The following is a 22029-nucleotide window of genomic DNA, read 5'->3' as shown; positions in this document are numbered from 1 at the left end:
GTTGTTGCTAGTTGGTGAAGAGGGAGGTTCTACAGGGTCAAGAGATGGGATTGTTGTTTCAGAAAGTTGTGTGTACAGGTTAAACAGTCTCGAGATAGTTACGTGGTCTCCCAGCCTTAAATATTCGCCAGGCTTGCAAAACTTGGGTCCGCGTGGACCAAGATCTCCCGGAGCGGGCCAGCCCCGGGAAGCTCCACCCAGAAGGGAAAGCCACAGAAAATGCCACGGGGGGGATTAATTGCAAGCAGTTCGGCCAATGTTTGGCTAGTAATTACTCCGTACATGCACGAAACACTCTTTTTCGCTCTACGCGTCGTATCAAAGCCTGCTCCGTGCCGCACTGGATGGTACGTCGTCGGATCGTCGCCTATGAAAAAAGGGGGTGTAAAGGCGAGATGCCGACGCGAGACCCGCTCCGCCCGATGCCCCGATCATGAGTATGAGCTGAGGCTGGGGAAACAACCCCTCCTACCGATGCAAAAGAAGGCTTGTTACTCAGCTCTCATGTAAGCGGCCATTGGTCCCAAAAGGAATTCGGACGTTAGATAATCGCCAACTCCTCTCAGCTCCAGTCTCTGGCTCCAGACGACGGGGGGTTTCAAGCGCCAAGCGCCATATCCCACACAGTTGCTTCCTAATGGCCCCTGACGGAAGCGGCAAGGTTGTGCCGACGGCCTAACTGAATTCCGGCCAAGTTTCCGATTTGTTCTGTGGCGCTTGTTTTCTGTTACGCGGGCTCGACTTAAAGTCCGCAACTCCGTCCCAAAGTCCGCAACTATTCATGCCCGATTTCACGAGTCATGTACAACGTAGCAGGCACAAGACACAAGACGGATAGCATGATCTAATAGGAATGAGACAGAGTGACTAGAAACCCAAGAGTGCAGGGCAAACATACGAGTTCAAATAGCCGCCTAAATGTCTTGTGTGTCTTGCTGGCTCCGGCCGAGTTGTCGGCGCCGGGACCCACACCTCCGCCCCGTCTCACCCGGTGCATCTCTCCTCGGGCGGTCGCCACGTCAGCCCGAGTCCTTCAAACACTCTCCGTTCCGCAGCCTCCATATCCGGAGCTCCGTCTCCAGCGGGGCCCTTCTCCAGATCCACCCACATCCCATCAGACCTACGCCGGACGCCACTACTATCAAATTTGAGCCCCTTGACCTTCTTACAGTATCGTCGGAGGTCTCGTTGGAACGTTGTTCCGCCGCTCCAGCCTAAAAGCGCGCACCCTACCGTTTTCCATGGACTGATTATGATGTCGACTCGTCGATGTGGTGCGTCCTCTTGGCTCGGGTCTTGCCATACAACCATCGCCTTATCCAGGGTATCAAAGCCCGACCCGCTTGCGCCCTCGCCCTTCCATGACACTGGCCGCTGTCCTCGCTCGCTGTTGTGGAGCGACATTACGAGGTTGTGCGTGATAAATTGAGCTTGCTCAAGGCTCCGGATCAACGTGTTCACAACTCTCAGTGTCTTGTTTTCGTCCCGGTGGCTCAAAATGACATCAATGTCACCACACTGCAACTTGCCTCGTCGATATCCTCCCGCAATGACCATCTCAAAGCCAGGGTCAATCTCCCGTGCGTGCTTCAGTATAACGGCGCCAATAGACTCAACTTCATCCCGCGGGATCTTGAGTAGAAACTCGTCGTAGAACTTGACCCCAACCTGCTGGGAGCGGCTGAGCGAGTCCCAAGTAAAATCGACAAGGTCGTTTAGATCTCGCCATCCTATAGTCCGTCAGCCTTCGATTCTAATCCTCAGGACCTATACCTTGGACACTGACCCTTGCGGTAAAGCTCGCGTGCCCTCGTGTCTCCAACTCCCCAGATGTTGTAGAAGAGTCTGAGTACAGAGACCATAGGATCTGCGTCAGCTTTACGAACCTCCGTCAACTCCCCTGTCTCATTCCACTCACGCCAAAGCTCGGCAATCTTAGCACCGCAGCCCGGCAATCGCTCCACTTCTATAGGGTGTTTAGCTATGTAATATTGCTTGGCAGGGTGAGACTCACCGTGTGTGTTCTGCAACTTGAGTGGATACGCCGACACCGTAGCAATAGAAGTAGAGTACGCCCTGACACCAACCTCGTCGCCTTGAAGTTGGCGAATGGTCCTGACCTCGATCAAGGCCTCAACAAAGGCCTCATTAGGCGGGTTCATCGGCGTAGGCCGCTGACAAGAATAGGGCGTTTCAAGGAAATCGGGGACTGAGGGCAGTGTGATATCATGCTCCGAAGTTGTCTGATGAATCAAGCTGGGTACATGATCAATTGAGGTTGCTGAAGTATGAGAACGATGTTTGGATCGATCACGAGGTGAATTGCTCGCCGGTTGCGCTTGCTGGTCTTGTCTGGCTCGCTCTAGTATGCTTGTTGTTGAAGAATGCTGGACCGTGGCTGATGTTGGCGTCGCATGTTTTGGGGAGACCTTCTTGCCTTGGTACAGGAGATACTTTTCAACGGGTAAAACAGTTCCGTGTTCAAAAGAGTCCTTTAGCCATGCCAGTTTGACAACATTGACAATATCATTATCATCTGGTGTCAATGGCTCAGCAACTCTTCTCCGCTTTGAGCTGGGAGCATCTTCGGGGTCCCTCTCTTTTATGCCGGCGGTTGTGTACGTTTGCTGAGACTTATTGTCACGTATCTGTGGGCTTTCGATGGGCACAGTCTCGAGTTTCGCCTTCCTCAGCTCGAACTTGGCGCGCTGCGCTTGCGAGATATTGCCCACCACAACGTTAGCCTCGTTGATGTCATATGTCAACGTCGGGGTTTGGTTCTCGAGCTCGTGTAACTCGTTGACGCTGAGACGCGTCGAAAGCAAAAAGATGCGTGGAAAGTCGGGGGCCATGACAAAGCTGCTAGTGTCGCTCTGGTCGAGCTCGATGGGCGATGTAGATGAGAGCTCTGGGCGATTGATGGCGCTTGTATCAGAATGGTTAGGAACACTTTGTGGAGGGGTATGCTTGGCGGCCGGCCATTTCTCTAGACGTTTGGCTCGTTCATCGAGGGATTCACGGTATAATCTAAGCTTCGGTTTCGACTTCGCCTTTCTATCGCGCGTGCTTGGGCGCTCGCTCAGTGATGATTGCTGACCGGTCTCTTGTTGTTCACCTGGGAGGGTTGTTTGAGCAGTAGAAGTATCGTTGGATTCTCTGCTGTGGCTAGTTTTGTGGTGCGAACTGCTCGTCGGGTCAAGGTGGGAGGAGGAGTTGTCGCTCTCTTGCGAGAAGGTGCCCCTCTCTTGGGGTGATTGGAGATCCCCCTCTCCAGTGATGGTGTGTATCCATTCACATATCCTTTCATGGTTATGGTGCTCGACTTCGTCGCCTAAAGGTATCCCACATAATAAATAAGAGCTGATTTCCGCCATTAATTCAGGGAATGGAAAAGAAGACGAAATGGGCGTGTAACGTGCTTCCCACAGTGAACCAAGAATAAGAGGCATGGCATGTGCTCACACACCAAAATGAGAAACTCGCTGGACTGTGCAGATGCTAAAGAACTGTGGCGATTGTTGAAATAAGAAACAGACGAACCAACAGGTGTCTAGACAAAAGCAAACAAACGGCACACGCCCGGGGACGGCCTCTCACGGGTAGCAAACAGAAAGTGCAAATGCTTGGTTGGCCCATGGGAGCCTTGTCCTTTGTTGCTTATCACATTTCCATCACCTGCAGCAAGGGTGGCTGCTGCTGTAGAGTTGGTTCCCTCCAGCAGATGTGTTTATTGCAATTGAATTGAATCACCTGAGAATTAAATCGTAATAATTTGAAAAGAATATTAGAACACCTAATCTACAAAGACCGTCATTGTCGCTCCTTCACTCATATTATCTACAGTAGTCTTTGCGCCTTCTGACGTTCATCATCCCTACCCTAGCCAAGGGATGTACTTGGTGATGTTTCAAGTCGCGCCACCCAGGGTGTACCGACGTGGTTAATATATTCTTGCGTGACACCGCGGTCCTTGGCATTTGGAGAGTGATTAAGAAACTCGAGCATTTTCGATGTTGGCCCTGGTGGTTGGTTTGTGTTATGGAAAACAAGACACCAGGAGGTGCACATATATCAGTTTATCACCCCCTAAATGCAATCAATGAGGGATGGAAAAATGGATAAAAGAGCTCTCGAATATTGCCACTTAATATGATCTCTCCGAAGATTTCATCCAATTCAATATAAATTTACTCGGTGTGTTTAAGAAGGGTTGGTTGACCGTCTTTGCTGTTCCGAACTTGCGTGGTTTGTGAATAGGTGGGCAACAAAGTTTGACAAGTCAAGTACTGCGGGATAGAATCAGTTGGCCCATCTGGACAGTAGAAAGTTTGTCATAGTATAATTGTCCAAACTATCTAATATCCCCCTTCTCTATTACACAGAAAACTGGAAAGTCGGGCGGGTCCAGAGGAGAGTGCCGATGTAATCTTCCCAATTCGAATGAGAAACGGCGCTGTCACGCATAGCTCAAACATCAGGAGCGTGAAAACACAGCAGATCTGAGGTTTGGGTTCATTCGACTCACATCTTCTTGCTGCGAGCCCTCTCCCTGGCGAGGATCTTGTCCCTGAGCATTTGCTCTGAAGTAGCGCCTCTGCAGCACTACATTAGTTTTAAACACTTTGGCCTGGTAAGTACCAAGTCTAGGCCGATCACAAGCATCGAGACTGAACGAAGGGTACATGCAGATGTAGTCGCTCACGGCGTAGCAGAGTGCACTGGCCATAGTTCTGTAGAGATGGCGCTGTTGTCGCGATTTAGGTTGAGGGACTTGATGTGACTAGGTATCGTGTAAGAAAGCGCTCCTAGTCACCAAGGTTTGGGACTTGTTGTTCTCTGGAGAAAAATATCAGACTTGTATCTACAGACAGCAGAGGAGTTGACATACCTGTCGTGGGGAGTGCTTTTACAGAATCTTCTCTGCCATATTGCTTGAGCCCAGCATGGAACATAGGGCTTCTGGTGGCGAAGGGGTCTGACACAGGTTCATCGGGCTCCATATCAGATGAGTTGAATGAGAGTAGAGATTCTTCTCGAAATATCAACCAAGGGGGTGGGGAGAGTGAGGAAGAAGAGAAGATAAGATACAGAAGACGCGGAGATTTTGACGAATGCCTGGGAGCACCTTCCCTCTGGGGGAAGGGGGAAGAAGTGAACCGACCTAGCGCTGAATACATCGAGAGAAGCAAGTCACGAGAATTAGTATCGCGACGGAGGGAGGGTTCTCCAAAGGATGGTGCGATTGTGGTATGTCTGTTCTACCTATTTAGGTACCTATGAAGCCAACCTGCAGGGAAGCACCTGGGGTTGTTGAACGATCTGGGCCGTGAGAGCTATCTTTTACTCGTCCATATCAACGTCAACGTCTCTCTCGGGAGTGGCTTCCTGATGGGTGGTGCCGGAGTCGTCCGACGACGTTGTGTCTCCAGAGTCAGTTGTGTGACAGTCTTCTGGTCCTGTCGACTCAGATTTGTCGCCGCTTGAAGACTCGGCGTCGTTGACATTGGGCGAATCGTGAACGGAACGGATCTCAGACATGCCACCAAGAGAATCTCGGTCGCCTGGGAGACTTAGTGACAAGTCATGGCTGGTTGAAGCCACAGTTTGGTGTTCATGCTGGGCCTCATTGCGCGCTGTCTTCCGAACCTATCCAGTGGGATACTATTAGCTCTGAGTGATCTGATTGTGAGCCTCGAAGACGCTTGCTAACCTTGGTCTTGTTGATTCTCCGAAGGCGAGGATGAGTGCGTTGTGCTGTATTTTGGCTACGTCTCGACTCGGCTTCTGCATCCCATTGCCTGTCCTTCTCCTGAAGAGCCTGCTCTGCCATCTTTTCGACTTGCTCCCAGGACTCTAGTCCCAGTTCCTCCAAGTACTTTTTCCCCCAGATAGGAGGCATCACGAAAATAATTGAGCCGAAATAAGAGTTTCTGTGATAAGAGAAGAAGAAGCTTGAGAGGAGAAGCTTGAAGGAAGAAAAGGATGAGATAGGAATTGCAAGAGCTTGGCAGTTATCGCCAGCTGGCAGATAACTTCAGTGATTCACTGTCGAGAACTCGACAATGAATCACTGCTGTGTGTACCCGGTGCTTTTTCAAGTAGAAGCTAGAGAAGGGGAGAAAAATATACAATGCTTCTGCACACAATCTACACATTTTCTCCTGGCATACCCCCCTGGGTTCTGCGATCCGAAGCTACGCAGCTTTGTCAACGCAGCTCCCGAGACAGGATTTATGGTCAAACAGCTCAACCACACGAGATGCAACCTCTGCCTCTTGCACGACAGAAGGAGGGCGGGTTATACCGCAAGTCTCCGCTTACGATGAACGTCGGAGATGGGGCCTTCTACTACAATGAGGGGACGAAAGGCATTTAGTATATATACCCAGGAAGAGCAGCGAGAGACTGCTTTTCGTAACGGCATCCGCACACCAAGGTATATATATATTGAAGACCACAAGGACGAGTTTCCCGACCCCGCTCACCCACTCTGAAGGGTGAACAGAGTCACTCCCGAGGTGATAATTCTCTCACAATTTCACTTAGCGTTCGAGCTCTGGGACCAACGAAGAGAGGCAGGTTACCTAGAGCAGGTGTATGGTGCTGTCTTGGGGAGAGTCAACTGGGAGGAATTGCAAGGAACCGGTGTGAGAGAGCCCTTCAAGACATTGCAGGAAATGATCGAGGGCCACGGGGGATTCGATATGTTAAGATAACGTTCCGGCGTTAGGATAGGAACACAACATAACATCCATCTTACAACAAATTGTAAGAGGGCCGTCATAATATAATGATAAACTGCGCAGAGCTATGGCAATATCATGATAGGGTTGTATAACTATCAGTTATTCCTCTTTGAAAGCATGTTATCGTGAATAGGCAGTCTTTATGATATAGTGTGAATAGAATGCTCTGAAACCCCCGTCGCACGGGTTGGTAGTCTCGTCTTGTCAAGGTGGAAGGAGGAGTTGTCGCTCCTTGATTCATATTGTCTATAGTAGTCTTTGCGCCCTCTGCTGTACCCCTGTGCAATCATATCAACAAAGTATCATGTCCCTACCCTCGCGGGCTTTTTTAATACCAATCTGGCTGGTTCTTTCTCCCGTCTCAATGGATCCGTTCTTGCCAGTCCTCCAGGTCCATCCATACCCCCTGAACAAATCGTTATTAAAACATCAAGCCAGTCTGCCCATGGCGAGCACTTGTAGCCTCTAGAAAGGAGAAAGAAAAAAAACCATTGGCGTATGCAAATCTGCGCCTTTTATACATCCTCGAACTCAATCTCTTCTTCGCTGTCCTCATCTTCCTCCTCCTCCTTCTTGACCACTGGCTCAGGCTCAACCTTGACTCGTTTCGCTTGTCGCTCATCCGAGTTGTCTCCGTCTGCAGTCGCTTCCCGCTTGATTGCCGGTGTGACAGGGGTGTCCCGGCTGGATACGTTGCCCGTTGGTGGCACGTCTTCAAACTCATCTTCGTCCTCGTCTTCTTCCTCAGACCCAAATTCGTCCTCTTCCCGAGCCCGTTCTGCAGCTTGTTCTGCTTTGAGCTTCTCAAAGATATCATCAATCTGAGTGGTGGCCTTGGTGTCAGGCGCAGCAGCAAGTGATGAGTTTGCAGCGGCCTCCTTCTTGATAGTCGTGGTAGTGCCTGGTGTAGCAGTCGCCGAGAATGACTCTCCGGTGACTGTACTGTTGGACATCCAGGATGGCAGCGCGTTTTGCTTGGCAATCTTTTCTTTGCGCGCTTGCTCCGCCGCCTTTTCAGCATCTGTTGGCCCATCAGAAGTCGAGATATTAACTGCGATAGACTGAGGCCCAGTATTTGTCAAGCCCTTAACCGCCATGGGTCGGTTTGCGCCGGCGTCCGCTGCGACGGTTTGGGCACGCTGATGTGTCGCATCTCGCTTCACTGGGCGGGCGTTGGCAAAGGCACGATCAAAGTCGCATTCGGGGATGTGGACTGCGTCGATCTTGGGTAGAAGCTCGCTGATGAACTTGAACTGGTTGTTGAGGCGAGTCGACTGCTCATGACCGGTCGAAGTTCGGTCTGCTTCAAACGTGAGCGTATGGTGGCAGCGATGGCACAGGAAACCATCCGGACCAACGTTGTCCAAGACCTCCATGGCTGTCCACTCCGCTTTGCAGAATGAGCAAAAGTACTCCTTCTTCTCGCTGGCCACTTGCGTGGTGCCCTGCACCTCTTTGTCGATCGTGTAGACGCGCCATTTGATCGCGTCAATGGTATTTCGATAATTAATGTAGTACCAAGTTCGATTGCTCGGTCTCGGGTTTCCTTCTCGTAGCTCTGATCGCGTGTGCCTGCACCAAGAGTCAGCGGCTTTGTTTCCCCTCAAGACTTGAGGACGCATACACAGTCAAGAATCTATCTTCACGCAGCTTGCCGCAGATCTTGTGGAGGTCCTTTGTATTGATGGCCATCAGGTAGGCCAGGTCATCATCTCTCAGCCTGCCACCACATCACATTAGCAGGAGCCTCACACTTCTCCAGATCGAGAGACATACGCCTCATGGAGGATAAGCGCATCGATGACAAGTATGTCGCGAGTTTGGTAGAAAGCCCGCATCACGGACTTAATGAGAGTGACTGCGAGATCCATGGTGTCGGTCGCGAATCGCAGGATGGTCGCCACTGGAAGGATTTGCGCAGACGGAGAATAGGATGATATCGGGGATTTCAATCGGGTCGATGGTACGATGGTAGGGTTTCGAGAGGATAAGATAGCAGGAGGGGATTGCGCGGGTCCCGATCAGATTGTTGCGGCTCGTCGCGACAAGAGCATGGGAATGCGATAGAGGTTGCCGTCTCGAACAAAGCGTGGCTCAACAACCATTTTATGGGCGATCGAACATGGCGGGAGAGGAGGCCTAGAATATGCAGCCGATTGAAAGACTTTCCAAGCTTCGCGCGGGGGCGCAAAGAGGTCCTAGTACGCCTTTGAATTCTTGATGGGGAAGAGTTTGGATATCTAATGTCAGGTTGGAGGAGTTTCTTTTGTCTTGAGACAGGCTGCCAGCTGCCTGGGATCTGGTGTGGCTTGGTCTGCATGGGACCCACCCGTCCTGCATGAGCCTAGCCTCATCTCAGCCCCAACTCTCAGCCTTATGCAGCTTCACCTCCATCAATAGTACGAAGTGTGATTAAGTAGGTAGGTAGGTAGGTAGAGAACAAGTTGCGCCTAATCAGTGTTCAATCCGCCAAGCGCTGCATGATTTACGTATTCGGTGTAATTTTACATGAATTCCCAGCGCAGTAACAACTCATAAACTCATATGTGACACAGCGCGTGCAGAGCTCGCAAGGCTCAATACTCCAAGTTGCAGCAAAAACTCTCATGAGTCCACCCATGCTCCACGAAAGAAAAGATTCAGAATTTTAGTTCTCATCATGCGTAATTTCTCAACTGTATCCAAAGTCAGTAAGCGAACGGAGAACCACGTGGGTTGGGGGTGACTCACATCCAGAGTAAGGGTGCGTGAACTATTCACCTCCTGATCGCGGTATACACCTACGAGACTGTCACTGTCTTGGAAGAGGCCAGCCTTAAGACTGATGACAATGAACTGCATTCCAGGTCCCGAATGGTCCTGGATGTACTTCTTGATCTTGTCAACGTTGGCGTTATCCAAAGCGGCATCCACCTCGTCAAGGACGAAGAAGGGACTTGGCTGGTAGCTGTGGATAGCAAAGAGAAGCGCGAGTGCAGCCATCGTCTTCTCACCTCCCGACAGGTGTTCCATGTCTCGGAAGCGCTTTAGCGGTGGCATCGCATGATACTTGATGCCCGACAGGTATGGCATATCCGTATCCTCTTCAATGTCCAGGTACGCCTGACCACCAAGGGGGTATGCCTCTGATCGGGTAAGATCTTTGTAGACGTGTGATATTTGCTCCTGGATGTGGGTAAAGGCCTTGTTGAAGAGTTCAAACCTCTTTTGCTTGACTTCGTTGAAGGCCTCCTTGGCCTCGTGTGCTGCCGTTTTGGAGTCCTCATACTCTTGTTCCGTGAGTTTGAGCCTGGTTTCCACGTCCTCCAACCTCTGCATCGCTCGCATGTTGGGATTCAGCTTCTCCAGCTCGGAGGTCAGATTTGCAATCTTGTCTGACAGGCTCTCTTCAACACTCGCATCGTCCGACTACATGCAATTAGTGAATTTGTCCAAACGCAGCCCAGAGGGCCACTCACGGCTTTAAGCTCTTCGTCGAGGCTGTCAAAATCGATTGCAATTCCGTAGGTCGCCATTGCCATATCCATCATATCCTCGTCCTCGTCATCTAGATCCATGGCATCTGGATCTTGACGAAGGAGATCGTCTTCGGTCGGCAGATCATCCAAGGTACCTTCCTCGAGGGGTATGCGAATTTGTTCCAGGCGACATCTTCTGAGCAGTGCTGACTTGCTGGCACTGTTCTTTTGCAGGGTCGTTTCGAGCGCGCTGATCTCTTTCAGGTTTTCATCGATGTCCTTGCTGCGTTTTTGCACCTCGACCTTGGCCTCGGACACCTTCTGGTTCTTCTCAGCAAGCTCGGCCTTGTTCTCCTCAAGAGTCTCTTGGAGAGCCTCCAACTCTTCCTGCTCATCTCGCATCGCGTTCTGAATCTCGTCCTTCTCCTTTACATACGTTTTGGCATCGTTACGGACGCGTCGAATGACGCTTTGCAGTCTGTTGATCCGGGCGATTGTGTCGTTGTTACGGGACTGTTCCCAAGTCAATAGCCTCGACAGTTTCTGCTTCTGGACCTCAAACTGGTTGCGCTTTTCTGAAACCTCCTGCTCGAGCTTGCCTTGAGAAGCGTCGTAAGCACGGATATCACTGTAACCGAGTCGCGCGCAAAAGTCTGCGAACACCTGGTCCTCAACCTGTGCGATAGCATCTCGAAACTCCTGGCATGTCCTCTGGGTATTCTCGAGCTGTGCCGCCTGCTCTTGGTATTTGGGCTCCAGCTCCCTGAGCTGCCTCTTCTGGTTGTCCAACTCACGCTTCTTGCTTGCATGGTTCTTGTTGAAAGCAGCCAGCTCGTCCTTGGCAGCTGCTAGGCGTCTCTCCAATCCAGCCAGATCGATTTGCAGTGATTCTTCTTGTGTGCCACGTCTGTCAGCCTTTGGCAACCGCTCAATCTCATCTTTGAGCTTGGAGGCCATCCGTTGAAGGTTCTGAACATCAGCTTCCTCAAAGCGCCTCTTGTTCTTTGACTCAGGCCCACGACCACCTGTCATAAGACCTGCTTTGTGGATGATATAACCCTCGAGCGTAACAGCCTTGACCGGAATCTTCTTGTCGTAGCAGATGTGCTTGGCGATGTCGAGGGTATCGCACACAATAGAGCTGCCGCATGCATAAGAAACGGCTCGCTCAACAACCGAATCGAATTCGACAGTGTCAATGGTCAACCGGGCTCCAGAAAATCCCTTGACTGCAGTGTTCACAGCATTGACCTTGATGTTGTCCAGGGGGATGAAGGTCATTGGCGGGAACCTCTGCTCCTTGAGATACTGAACGCACTCGACACCGATCTTCTCTGTGTCGACCACAACCGAGTCAAAGTCTCTTCCAAGGGCGACAGAAATAGCTTCGTCAAACTTCTTCTGCTTCGGCTTGACAAGTTGACCAACGCGGCCATGGACACCAGGGAACATGCGCTTTAGAGCAGACACCATCTCCTTCATCCGGGTGTCTTTGGCGCTCTGCCGCCTGCCATCATCGGCCTCCCTGAGCTTCCGGGCCACGTCCTCAAGCTTCTCCTCGAGCTCGGTTCGTTTTTGGCTGGTTCTGACACGCTCTGACTGAAGTTGGTTGAACTCCTTCTTCTTGGTATCAATTTCCTGCGAGAGTTCCTTGGAGGCAGTCTGTGCTGCGGCTCTCCTCTCGTCGATGCTCGTGAGCTCCGCTTCGATCTTCTCGATGCTTGCCGCAATACTGTCGACTTTTCCCTTGAGGTTGTTGACCGTAACCTCATCTGCCTTTCGCTGTCGCTCGAGATTCTCAAGCTTGGCTTGATTTGGACCGGAGCGAGACATGACCTGGGCGCGAAGAGTGTTGTACTCCCTTCGGTCCTCGTCGCTGACCTCTCGCCCTTGCTTCTTCATCTGCTCCTTGTAGTCGTTCTCGAAGACTTCTCGGGCTTTCTCCACATTCTCAATATCCTTCTGGATCTTGAGTACGATCTCTGCCTGCTGGTCGCGCTCTTTTGTGACCTTGGCAATTTGGGCCTGTAGGCCCTCAACTTGTTGTGTTGATTCATGAATCTTTTCCTCGATCGGAACAAGACTGCTCTCCTTGTCTTCAATACTTCTCTGCTTGGCCCGGATATCCTTGTCGATGCGAGCAACCTGGCGACTCGCTGAGGCCTGCTCCTTCCGGGCAGCCTCCAGACGCTTCTCAAATGATTCGACGTTACGGCGCAGCTCCTTGAGTTCTTGTTGGTGGTCTTGTATGGCGTTAAATGAGTCGTCAATAGCCTTCTGGAAGTGATACAGCTTCCACAGGCTGTGCGTGACAATAGCAGCATCACGGTCATCTGTTTTCTTCTGGAAGTTGTCGGCTTCTTTCTTCTGTTCGCGGAACTGCTTGATCTCGGAATTGATGCCACGTCGCTTGTGAAGCTGATAGTTTTGGTTCTCAGCCGCCTGCTCCGCCTCAGCTTGTGTCTTCTCGTAGTCTGTCTTGTACTCCAGACTGCCTGAGATCTGCTCAATTAGGCGTGTGAGGTCCTGAGGGGACTGTGACGCAATCGCTTCAACATCTCCCTGGAAGACGAGGAAGTTCCGGGCTTTGATGAGGATGTTTTCCGACTCGAGGGCTTCGTTGTACTGCTGAGCGGTGACGACACGGTCGTTGATGCGGTATTCGCTGGCGCCCTGGCTGGTGATTGAGCGCTTCCACTTCTGCTCCTCGCCAGCATCGTCCTCGTACACGGCCATGACCCAAGCGGTCTTGGGGTCACCTCGGGAAGCCTTGTCGTCTCCATCGGCATGGCCGTTTGCGTCACCATTGGTCTGAGCCGAGCCATCGTCGTTGATCTTGGCAGTTTTGAGGACTCGCCCTCGGTAGACAAGATCCTTGAGGTGGGCGGAGCGCAGGTGGGAAGATTTGATGCCCAGGACGAAGGAGATAGCGTCCATACTGGCGAGATTCAGCAAAGCGGGCGGCGCAAGGACGACGGCATATGACTTACGAGTTAGATTTCCCAGATCCATTGGGCCCGATGATGGAAGTGAAGTATGAATCGCCAAAAAGAAGGGTATGGTGGCCCTTGTAGGACTTGAAGTCTATCGCGCGCAAGTCAGCTCTGGGATCCTTCGTCGCTTAACTCAACCCGTAGCAAGAGAGGGAATAACGCACTGAACAACTCGAGACGAATGAGCTTGCCCATGGTGGCGTCGGTGGGCAGCAAGCCCGGGTATCGGTGGTCGAGGGGAGGTTTACGGATGTGAGAGAAGAGAGTGAGGTTGGTTTAGAGGGGTATCACGGGTCGCGAAGCGAATGCGACGGGGGAAGAGGGCGCGTCAAGTGGCCGGGGACCCAGTGCGCCAGCGAGTCGCGCAAAGAAAAGGCAGAAAGGAAGCGCGTTAAGACTAATCTCGGAGACCGAATAATGCTATGCCGCAAAGTCTTCCAATTCGATGTGACGAGCACGCATAGTCAACGGCGAGAATGGGTGGGTAAAGATGAATGGCGTTTGCCGTATTGCGACGCTTGAAAATGATGGATAACGCGTCGCGCGACGACCAAGGCTGGCTGGTTGGTACCTGAGGCGGGAGCCTCTTGGGGCTTCTCTCAGTGCGACAAGCTTGGGGCATGGCCCGTGCGTGTGTGCCGCCAATTCCATCCAACAAAAAACTGCGGATAAGGCACTACCGATAAGCGGTACGTACCGCCTAAGCATGAATTAAACCCAGCATGCCCAGATCCACTTCAGTTTGGGCGAGCAGCAGTGGCTTGCATCATTCCGCAGTCTGGCAAGAAAGCAAGACGGGGTGTACCAAAAGGTAGAAGAAGGAGAACAAATGCGTGCGTACTGTTCCTTTCCATAAACAGAGTAATCATCAGTTGTATACAGTAAGAGAGCTAGAGTGACGTCCAAACCCAGACAACCAGTCAGAAGTCAACGACGGTACACGTACATCCCAACTTGGCAGAACAACCAATAATAGAACGGGTCTGCCCTAGGTCAAGGGTTCACATGATGGGTTGGGGTATCGTGATACTCGCAGTGGATTTGGTTTTGAAACACACTTGGAACTAGAGTGCATCTGACTCCAAGGCATGAATGACATGCAGTTGCAGGCGAGGTGACGAAGCAGAGCCCAGATTCAAGGGCTTCGCTTGGTGGCCTCAATAGGTATGATGCAAGCGATTCCTGCCTGGACGATGACGGCGAAGTTGTGCCCTGAAACGGCCCTTGATCGCCAGTCGATGGAAAGATCCAAGCTGATATCCAGGTTGTGGCGCAAATGCATGTGCCAGTGGCTACCTGGCCCCACCGATGGTGTCAAAGGAAGCTGGAGCTGGAGCCATGAAGTGACTTGAATCCGTAGTTTCAGTGTGAAGAAATCTTCGTCAAAGAGTAGGTTAGTTAATAGAAGAGATATGGTTCTACAAATATTAATACCATACAAGTGTTTCGAGCACAATATGGACGAGAATGAGCTGCGGATCGACCGAGTACTCCATACCTACCCAGCTCTTCCAGCAGTGTGTGCCACACTACCCCAGCAAGCTTTCAGCCCGTCGCTTTCATCATAGGCAGCCCGGGTCTGGGGTCCAGCTTCGACGTGAGAGGTGTTGGGGACTTGAACATCCAGGCAATCCCACGTGGATGTTCCGTCACCGCTGGTGCTTCCCTTCACTTTCTGTCCCCTTTGTTCTTTCCTTTCTTTTTTCCTCGCTTTATCTTCTTCGTCTGTCTTATTTGTCCTCTCCATTCCTAGTCACCGCTTCTTCATAATCTCGCAGAGCACAAATGACTTTCTAACCGCCAGGCCCCTCCCTCCCTTGTCTTTGGAGCTTGTGCAGCGGGCCTTGTATAAGTACTTGGACTCGCGCTGCGCTCCCTTACACCGTCCTTCCCCCGTCCGTGCTAGAGCAGCCCCTGCATCCCTCGCCTTGTGAGTATTTCTTCTCGTTCCTGGCAACCTTGATTTTGCCTTTCTGTTGGTTATTTATGATTGCTAACGCTCGTTTCAATAGCTAGGAGCTTCGCTACCACCTACACGGCAACCCTCGACGCGCGGATCAAACACGACGTCAACCAAGAACAACGCCATGGATGACGATACCAAGGCACCTTCGGGTGCCTCCCACGGCCTCAAATCCGACAACATCTCTACTGATAGCGATCCCGTCCTTACCCCCGGGCCCGAAGCTCCTGCCTCTCCCAACTCCCTGCCCGCCGACTCTTCCCTACTTGATACACCAATGCTAGGTGCCACGACACCCAGAAGCTCGCTTCACTCGAGAAATCCATCCTTCTCTGGCAGCAGCTCTAACCATGAAGACTGGGACGCTCTGCCACCTCTCGATCGATTGACAGTCCTCGATTTACTCGACAACTTCGCGCTGCCCCAGCAGCTTGAGAAGCTGCAAAAGGGCATCTCTGCTCAGACGGACAAAGTTAGACGATCGAGAGAGGCCATCAAGTCCAAGACAGCGCTCGCTCGTGATCGCATGGTTGAGGAATGGCGGCGCCGCGTTCCTTCGGCTGACGAACAGCTCGATCGATACCGCAAGCAGATGCAACGCCGTGTCGACAAGCTAGGGAAGCGTTGGAACGACACCAAGGTCATCAGCGCACGGGAAAAGGTGTCCTTCATCTTTGGCGTCATGAACATATTCGTCAGCGGATACCTCATCGGCGGGTTCCCAGAGTACTTCCACCTGTGGTACACGGTGCAACTGTTGTACTTCATGCCTATCCGCTTCTTCACTTATCATCGACGCGGCTACCACTACTTCCTGGCCGACCTATGCTACTTCGTCAACTTTCTACTCTTCCTGTCCATTTGGGTCTTCCCTAGTTCGAAGCGACTTTTCCTTGCCGCTTATTGCCTCGCGTTTGGAAACAATGCAGTTGCTATCATCATGTGGCGCAACTCACTCGTCTTTCACAGCTTCGACAAGGTTACTTCGCTCTTCATTCACATCATGCCTTGTGCAACTCTACATTGCATCGTCCACCTGCTGTCTCCGGAAACCCAGAGGGAACGATTTCCAGCGATCTGGACTGTCAAAACCTCACCTCCAGGATCACCCACTGCATACGCGAACGTTGTCTCCATGCTGGCTTGGAGCACGATCCCGTATACTATCTGGCAGCTTTCGTACTACTTCTTCATTACCGTCCGTCGGAAGGAGAAGATTGCGGCCGGTCGACCCACCTCGTTTACTTGGTTGCGAAAGTCGTACTCCAAGACATGGATCGGGAAGTTAGTGCTGGCACGACCTGAGCGCATGCAGGAAGCTTGTTTCATGATGATTCAGTACTCTTACGCCGTTCTCACCATGCTTCCGTGCCCTCTTTGGTTCTTGAGCCGCTGGGCCTCCACCGCGTTCCTCATCACGGTCTTTACCTGGAGCATCTACAACGGTGCCACATACTACATTGATGTATTTGGTGTTCGGTTCCAGAAGGAATTGGAGGCTATGAAGGCGGAGGTGATTCAATGGCAGAACTCGCCAGAACACATGCCACACTCGCCTCCTTTAGGGCCTCGGCCGGAAGGATCCTCCGCCCCTGATCAGATTCACAAAGGAGCGACTGGTTCCGTGTCTACCAGCCAGATCCCATCGATGAACGAAGTAGCCCGCGAGAAGGACATGCTGGGCGACACCTCCCTACCCACAGATGAAGCCGCTCGGCCGGTGAGTGTGGATAAGATCCCTCTTCTCGATGAGACAAGGGGCTCTACCAGTACTGGAGTTGACGGCGAGCGCAACGACACGACTCGGGAGAGGAAGTCGGGTGAGACACCCACTGCTTGATGTTGAACTTTTGATAGACGGCTACGTAGTCGATGTTCTGGGCTTTGTTGCGTTCTTGTTGTTCTGATGATTCCTGCAATCTCATCCTTGGCATGACGTTTGGGCGCTTATTACGATTAATTGGCTGTTTATTACTTTATTTGGCTGGAGGTGTATGGAGCGTTTGAAGTCCTGCTGGTTCTTAAGTTGATGAGAACCCACCGTTCATTACAACCAATATGCACGGAGAATACCCCTCGTTTTGCAGACACCTCAGAGAGATCAGACATGGGTAGTTTACAAGTTGTGATGTGATGTGATCTAGAACTACGTCGTGTGAAGACCTTCGATCGGCTTCTGACACCTTTTGAAGACTCATGTGTCGAATTTGTTTACATATCACGGCATGCATGGGACAAAGATGACGCTTTAACTTGAAGGAAGGGTATCAACCCGTCCATTATATTCATGTGGCATCTTTGTGCCCTAGCTAAACAGCCACATTGCGCTATGCAGGCCAAATGACAAACAACAAAAGTGCAGATAAAGACAATTGCTGTAACTTCAGAGCTTGTTTCGCTTGCTTGCTTTGCTCTGCCTTTGCCAGCCGGACCAGCAATGCGCCCAAGATCATCATCCCTCATCAAACCCGTCCATTCATTCAAGGGGGCATCTCCGCCTGCCCCTTCCAATGTCCCAAAATATTCCCAATCAAAGCAACCCGACCAACACCACCACCCGTGAAGCCCTCCGTTAAGCCAGAGGAGAGCCTAAGTCCAGATGCGACGCCGTTTAATGCAGATGATGCGATATCCCTCAGGGTATTCTTCCATAATGCGTGAGATGCGACTTTTGAGAACCACTTGCTCTCCACGCCCAAACTTTTTTTTAGATGGACGGCATGTAATAAATCGGCCGTTCAAGTGTACGGATGACACGTCGTCAATATGAAGAATCCAAGCTGGCCAGAAAATTCGATGGGGTGACAACCAAATGAAAACATGTACTGCCTCCAAATATAGAAGCTCATCGAATAACAGCCCAGTCAGCAAGTCGACCTCCATTGTCACCATCCTCTCGAGTCCCTGGCCGCCGACCAAATGTCGACCAGAACCTCAAAGTCTCGTCTCCAGCTCCAGTCACAATCGTTCGGCCATCCGGGCTCATAGCCAGGTACAGCACTCGATAGGTGTGTCCTGTCAGACTGGCCACCTGGGTCATGGAAGGGTACTTCCAGACAACGATCTGGTTCTGGCTGTAGCCGTGAGTCGAGACGATTTCGTTGGAGTTCTTTGACCAAGCAATATTGCAGACCTGGCTACCTGTGTCAATCTCGTTGATGACTGATCCCTTGACGGTGTCGTGGAAGATGATACGGCGATCAGCAGTACCACCTCCAGACGCGAGCAAGCCGCGCTGGTGAGGAGACCATGAGATAGCCTTGACGGCTGCGGTGTGGTCCGAAAACTTCCAAAGCGGAGTTTCTGAGAGCTTATCCCAGACCATGAGCTTGTTGTCGTTACCACCACTCGCCAGCTGCCCATCCTCGCAATTCCACTTGAGGCCACAAACTTCTTGCTTATGGCCAACGAGTTTCCTCAACCACTGGTCGGGAGCTCGCACGTCGCGGTGATAGATGAGTCGATCGCGCGACCCAGAGGTAAGAATGTGGGTGTTCCAGGCCAAGGATCCCACACGCGCTGTGTGACCAGTCATTGTTCGTAGTCTTCGTGCCTTTTCCGCATCCCAGATCTGCACTAGGCCCTTGCCCGTCCCTATAGCAAGGTGTGTGCCTTTTTGTATCCATGACACGCTTGTCACGGTGTCGTCCTCCAACGTGCAAAGTTTGTTTACCTTGCTGGTTTGCGCGTTCCACATGTAAACACTGGAACCCAGGCCGACACCAAGTATGTTTGCACTCCCCCAATCCACCAAGTTCAGATAGAAATCATCGGCCAGTTCGGGGGCGTCAAGGACCTTGTAGGGCACTTTGCTAACAGCCCTTGGCTGGCGCCTAGGGCTGAGCAGCATCTGTTGGCTGCCAAATCGTACTGGCGATAGGCTGTATATCTCAGCTCGAGTATCCAAATTGGGGCCGTGGCGGCTTTGTGGTGTCTTCGAGGGAGTCGGGTGTCCAGCGACGTTGCTGTGGTGGCGTGGTGACATGTATGAGAAGAGGTTCTTGTGGGGTGTTGATGGCGTTAATGAAGAAGACGGCAATGAAGGCGCGGTTGCATTAGTGGGAGGTGTGTGAGCCCGAGTGCCATCGTTGGCGGGGATGTAAGAGGTTGTGGGGAGAGCTTGGTTCGGGGAGAGAGTTGGGGTTGCTGCTTGGGGTACTGAGTTCTCAAAGAGCTCAGCACGAAGCAGGTGTGAGAAAGTGCGGTTTGCCTCCTCCGCTACGATAGTTGTCAGTACATCAAGCACTTACGAAGTTATCGGACGGGTTCATACTCTTTTGGAAGTGCAGTTCACCGTGAGGAGTACGCTTCTTTTGTTTCGAAGGGGTAGCAGGTGATCCATCCTCATGGAGAAGACTGAAGCTAGCTTGCAGGTCTTGGCCGGAACGAGTCGGGATGAATCTACGGAAGGGTAAGCAAGGGACGACATTGATGCATTGCATGGTTGACCAACCGATCACCGTTTATCCGCTGTCGCTTACGATGAGGGCTGGCACCCGGTGTGCTCTCTCGCTGTGGTCGTTGGAACTCGCGCAACAAAGCGTTGTCGACGGCGTCGACATCGAACGGGCTCGCACGGGTGGCATCGCTTTTCCTTGCGTTGCTGCGAAGAGAACGATTGGATCCATTGTCGAGGGTCTGTCTGGGCTCCAAGCGACCGCGATCTGAGCGGGGAGGAGTAGATGCGCGAGGAGCGGCGGCATGGCTTTTGGATTCGTCCATGGCTCGCTTAGAGCGATGATGACTCGAGGCAGCGATGCCGGCGGCTCCAGGAAGTGCCACCATGGTTGAGACGCGGTCGGGTTGCGACTCCTAGTACCTGATTAAAGAGATCGTGGGGGAAGCGGTGGGGAGAACGGGTCGTGACGGCGCGAGAGGATAGCGGAGGATTGCCAGGCAAGCGAAGCGACGCTTGATTGAGGAGGTGAACAGGCGGCGAGGGCGGAGGGAGAGTCCAGGCGAGACGGTGAGGGCGCAATCCCAAGCACCGTCCAGCAGATCTCGGCTTTGTTTTTCGGAAGGCGTCTATCGCATCGTCTCGATCTCGCAAGGACCCAGCAACTGGGGGGTTGTCGGGCACGGTGCTCGGCTGAGGGCGCTCGTTTGGCCAAGTGGTTGAAGTCAAAAAGAGATGAAATACGCAGCAGAAAATCCGAAGCCGCGATGAGAAGGAGAATAACCTAGAGAGGGGAAGCTCGTGGCGATGCAAGACGCGGCAGCTGGCGATGCGAGACGTGATGTGCGAGATCCAAGTAGCAGGATAGAGGTTGAGGTGGGCGGGTGCGGTACTGGGCTTTGCCGGGTTTACGCTGAGAGGAGCGCTGGGGGTGGCGGGAAAGAGGGTCGCGGGCTCAGGTTCGTGAGGGATGTTGCTGCTGGAGGGAGGTTGACCTAGGACTCAGAAGGGCGCGCTAACAGGCGCGTGGCCAATCAGGGGCCCAAGACGCCAGGATGGGACCCCCCTGCGCCCGGGCGGGCTCTTACAAGGAAGACCGCGGACGGCCAGGAAACGCGCGGGTCAATAACAACAACCACCACAATAATAGAGGACCGTGATCCCCTGTTGTTCCAAGAATCGAGCCTGAGAATGGCATTGAAGGGGAATCGAGGGGCTGGATAATTTGGTTTGCATCCAGCATTGTGTGTCAAACCTTTGATTGTTTTGCCGATTCTAGTTGTACCTGATGCATGCACCTATCCTATCCTCCCTCTCTGCCTCCCCTCCAATGCTTCTCCAACCCCGTTGCAAACATGGACCGATTGACGGGTTCTCGGTTTTTCCCGCACTTCAGCTCCCGTTAGACCCCTACCTGCTTGGTCGCGGTCGCTGCCTTTCTACTGCCGACTTCCATTTGGAGGTAGTTCCCGCGTCCAAGAGCTCGGTAGGTGCCGACGTGAGCAGGCACATGGAACAGGGCACACTGTCTGCTTACTGGAGCGGCGTCATGGTCAATGATGGCCCCCAAGAAAGGATAGCTTCAGATAGATAGATGGTGTGGACGTCTATTTATTATTCCCATAACAAATAAATACGGGCACCGGCCATAGCATTTTAGCAAGTCTCAGTTGGTCTAGTGTTCTGCCAAGTGTCCCGTCCACCGCTTGTTGTGTCTTTGCGCGCCATTTTGTGGCATTGCCCGCGTGCATATTTGTTGTTTTTGATGTGAGTTGTGCATCCATCCATGCAAACCCGGTATGTGGTCGTGTAAGTGCGCGTTTGTGTGTGTTTTTTTGGCAGTCCGACGTACATGACCCTAACAAATCAGCGATTCGCCCTCTCAATCCTATTTTCTGAAGGGATTCAGTCCAGACATGGCCAGCGTCATCTACTTTCCCCAATACTTTCGTCCCGTTGCTAGTCTTCTCATCTCCTACCTCTGTACTCCCTACCAGCGTGAGAACCAGTCTCGGGCTAAGGATGCCTCCAATCCCTTTCCTGACAAGACTGGCCAGCAACGCTTTATCAAACAGTAGCGGGACGTTCCGCAGCTAGCTCAGATTCTCAACCCGCAGCCGCAGCCCTGTCGTCAACACGATGTGAAATCGTCAGTGTGTGCGCGCCAATGTGCGGACGTCGGTGCGTGCCTGAGCGTGCCCAAGGGCAGCCGTCCTGCGTCTTTGGACTGCGAGTCTGGTGTGATGATGCATTCGCCAGTGGGTAAGATGTTGGTCTGCGCTGCGGGCAAGGACACGCGCGTAAGGGTAAACGTGATGCGCGGTACGTGGTGCGGCAGAAACAATGCCTCACCCCTCCCGCCCAAGCCAGGCCGTCAGACTCGATTGGTTATCTAGCTGCCAGTCATCCTGTCGCTTGTTTTGGTGTCCCTTCTCTCGCTGGCCTGTCAACTCAAACTCCCTGGCGTGGAGAC

General features: G+C 52.3%; 5 protein-coding genes across 5 annotated transcripts; 1 reads left to right on the top strand and 4 right to left on the bottom strand.

Moving 5' to 3' along the window:
• Positions 1 to 984: 984 nt before the first annotated feature.
• LRP88_12020 (type-X family DNA polymerase) lies at positions 985 to 2852 on the bottom strand (the record flags this gene model as incomplete). The annotated part of the gene is made up of 3 exons (XM_083248428.1): positions 985 to 1730; positions 1787 to 1963; positions 2015 to 2852. 3 exons carry the CDS (start codon positions 2850 to 2852, stop codon positions 985 to 987), a joined length of 1761 nt encoding a protein of 586 aa, XP_083095858.1.
• Positions 2853 to 7261: 4409 nt separating this feature from the next.
• LRP88_12019 (uncharacterized protein) lies at positions 7262 to 8617 on the bottom strand (the record flags this gene model as incomplete). Its single annotated transcript, XM_083248427.1, has 4 exons — positions 7262 to 7363; positions 7457 to 8318; positions 8371 to 8466; positions 8523 to 8617. The coding sequence occupies 4 exons, from the start codon at positions 8615 to 8617 to the stop codon at positions 7262 to 7264; spliced, it is 1155 nt and encodes a 384-aa protein (XP_083095857.1).
• Positions 8618 to 9403: 786 nt separating this feature from the next.
• Positions 9404 to 13392, bottom strand: LRP88_12018 (uncharacterized protein; the record flags this gene model as incomplete). The annotated part of the gene is made up of 5 exons (XM_083248426.1): positions 9404 to 9421; positions 9477 to 10154; positions 10205 to 13142; positions 13195 to 13288; positions 13362 to 13392. 5 exons carry the CDS (start codon positions 13390 to 13392, stop codon positions 9404 to 9406), a joined length of 3759 nt encoding a protein of 1252 aa, XP_083095856.1.
• A 1892-nt stretch (positions 13393 to 15284) lies between these two features.
• On the top strand, positions 15285 to 17000 carry LRP88_12017 (glycerophosphocholine acyltransferase; the record flags this gene model as incomplete). Its single annotated transcript, XM_083248425.1, has 1 exon — positions 15285 to 17000. The coding sequence occupies one exon, from the start codon at positions 15285 to 15287 to the stop codon at positions 16998 to 17000; it is 1716 nt and encodes a 571-aa protein (XP_083095855.1).
• Positions 17001 to 18005: 1005 nt separating this feature from the next.
• On the bottom strand, positions 18006 to 19882 carry LRP88_12016 (WD40-repeat-containing domain protein; the record flags this gene model as incomplete). The annotated part of the gene is made up of 3 exons (XM_083248424.1): positions 18006 to 19378; positions 19434 to 19561; positions 19614 to 19882. The coding sequence occupies 3 exons, from the start codon at positions 19880 to 19882 to the stop codon at positions 18006 to 18008; spliced, it is 1770 nt and encodes a 589-aa protein (XP_083095854.1).
• Between the last annotated feature and the right edge of the window lie 2147 nt (positions 19883 to 22029).

The sequence above is a fragment of the Fusarium phalaenopsidis genome (assembly GCF_050370095.1).
Source record: "Fusarium phalaenopsidis strain FUZ10S chromosome Unknown contig_32316, whole genome shotgun sequence".
In the NCBI taxonomy this organism is placed as follows: Eukaryota; Fungi; Ascomycota; class Sordariomycetes; order Hypocreales; family Nectriaceae; genus Fusarium; species Fusarium phalaenopsidis.
Note: the sequence above shows the minus strand (reverse complement) of the source record. Positions and strands in the feature narration are given on the sequence as shown.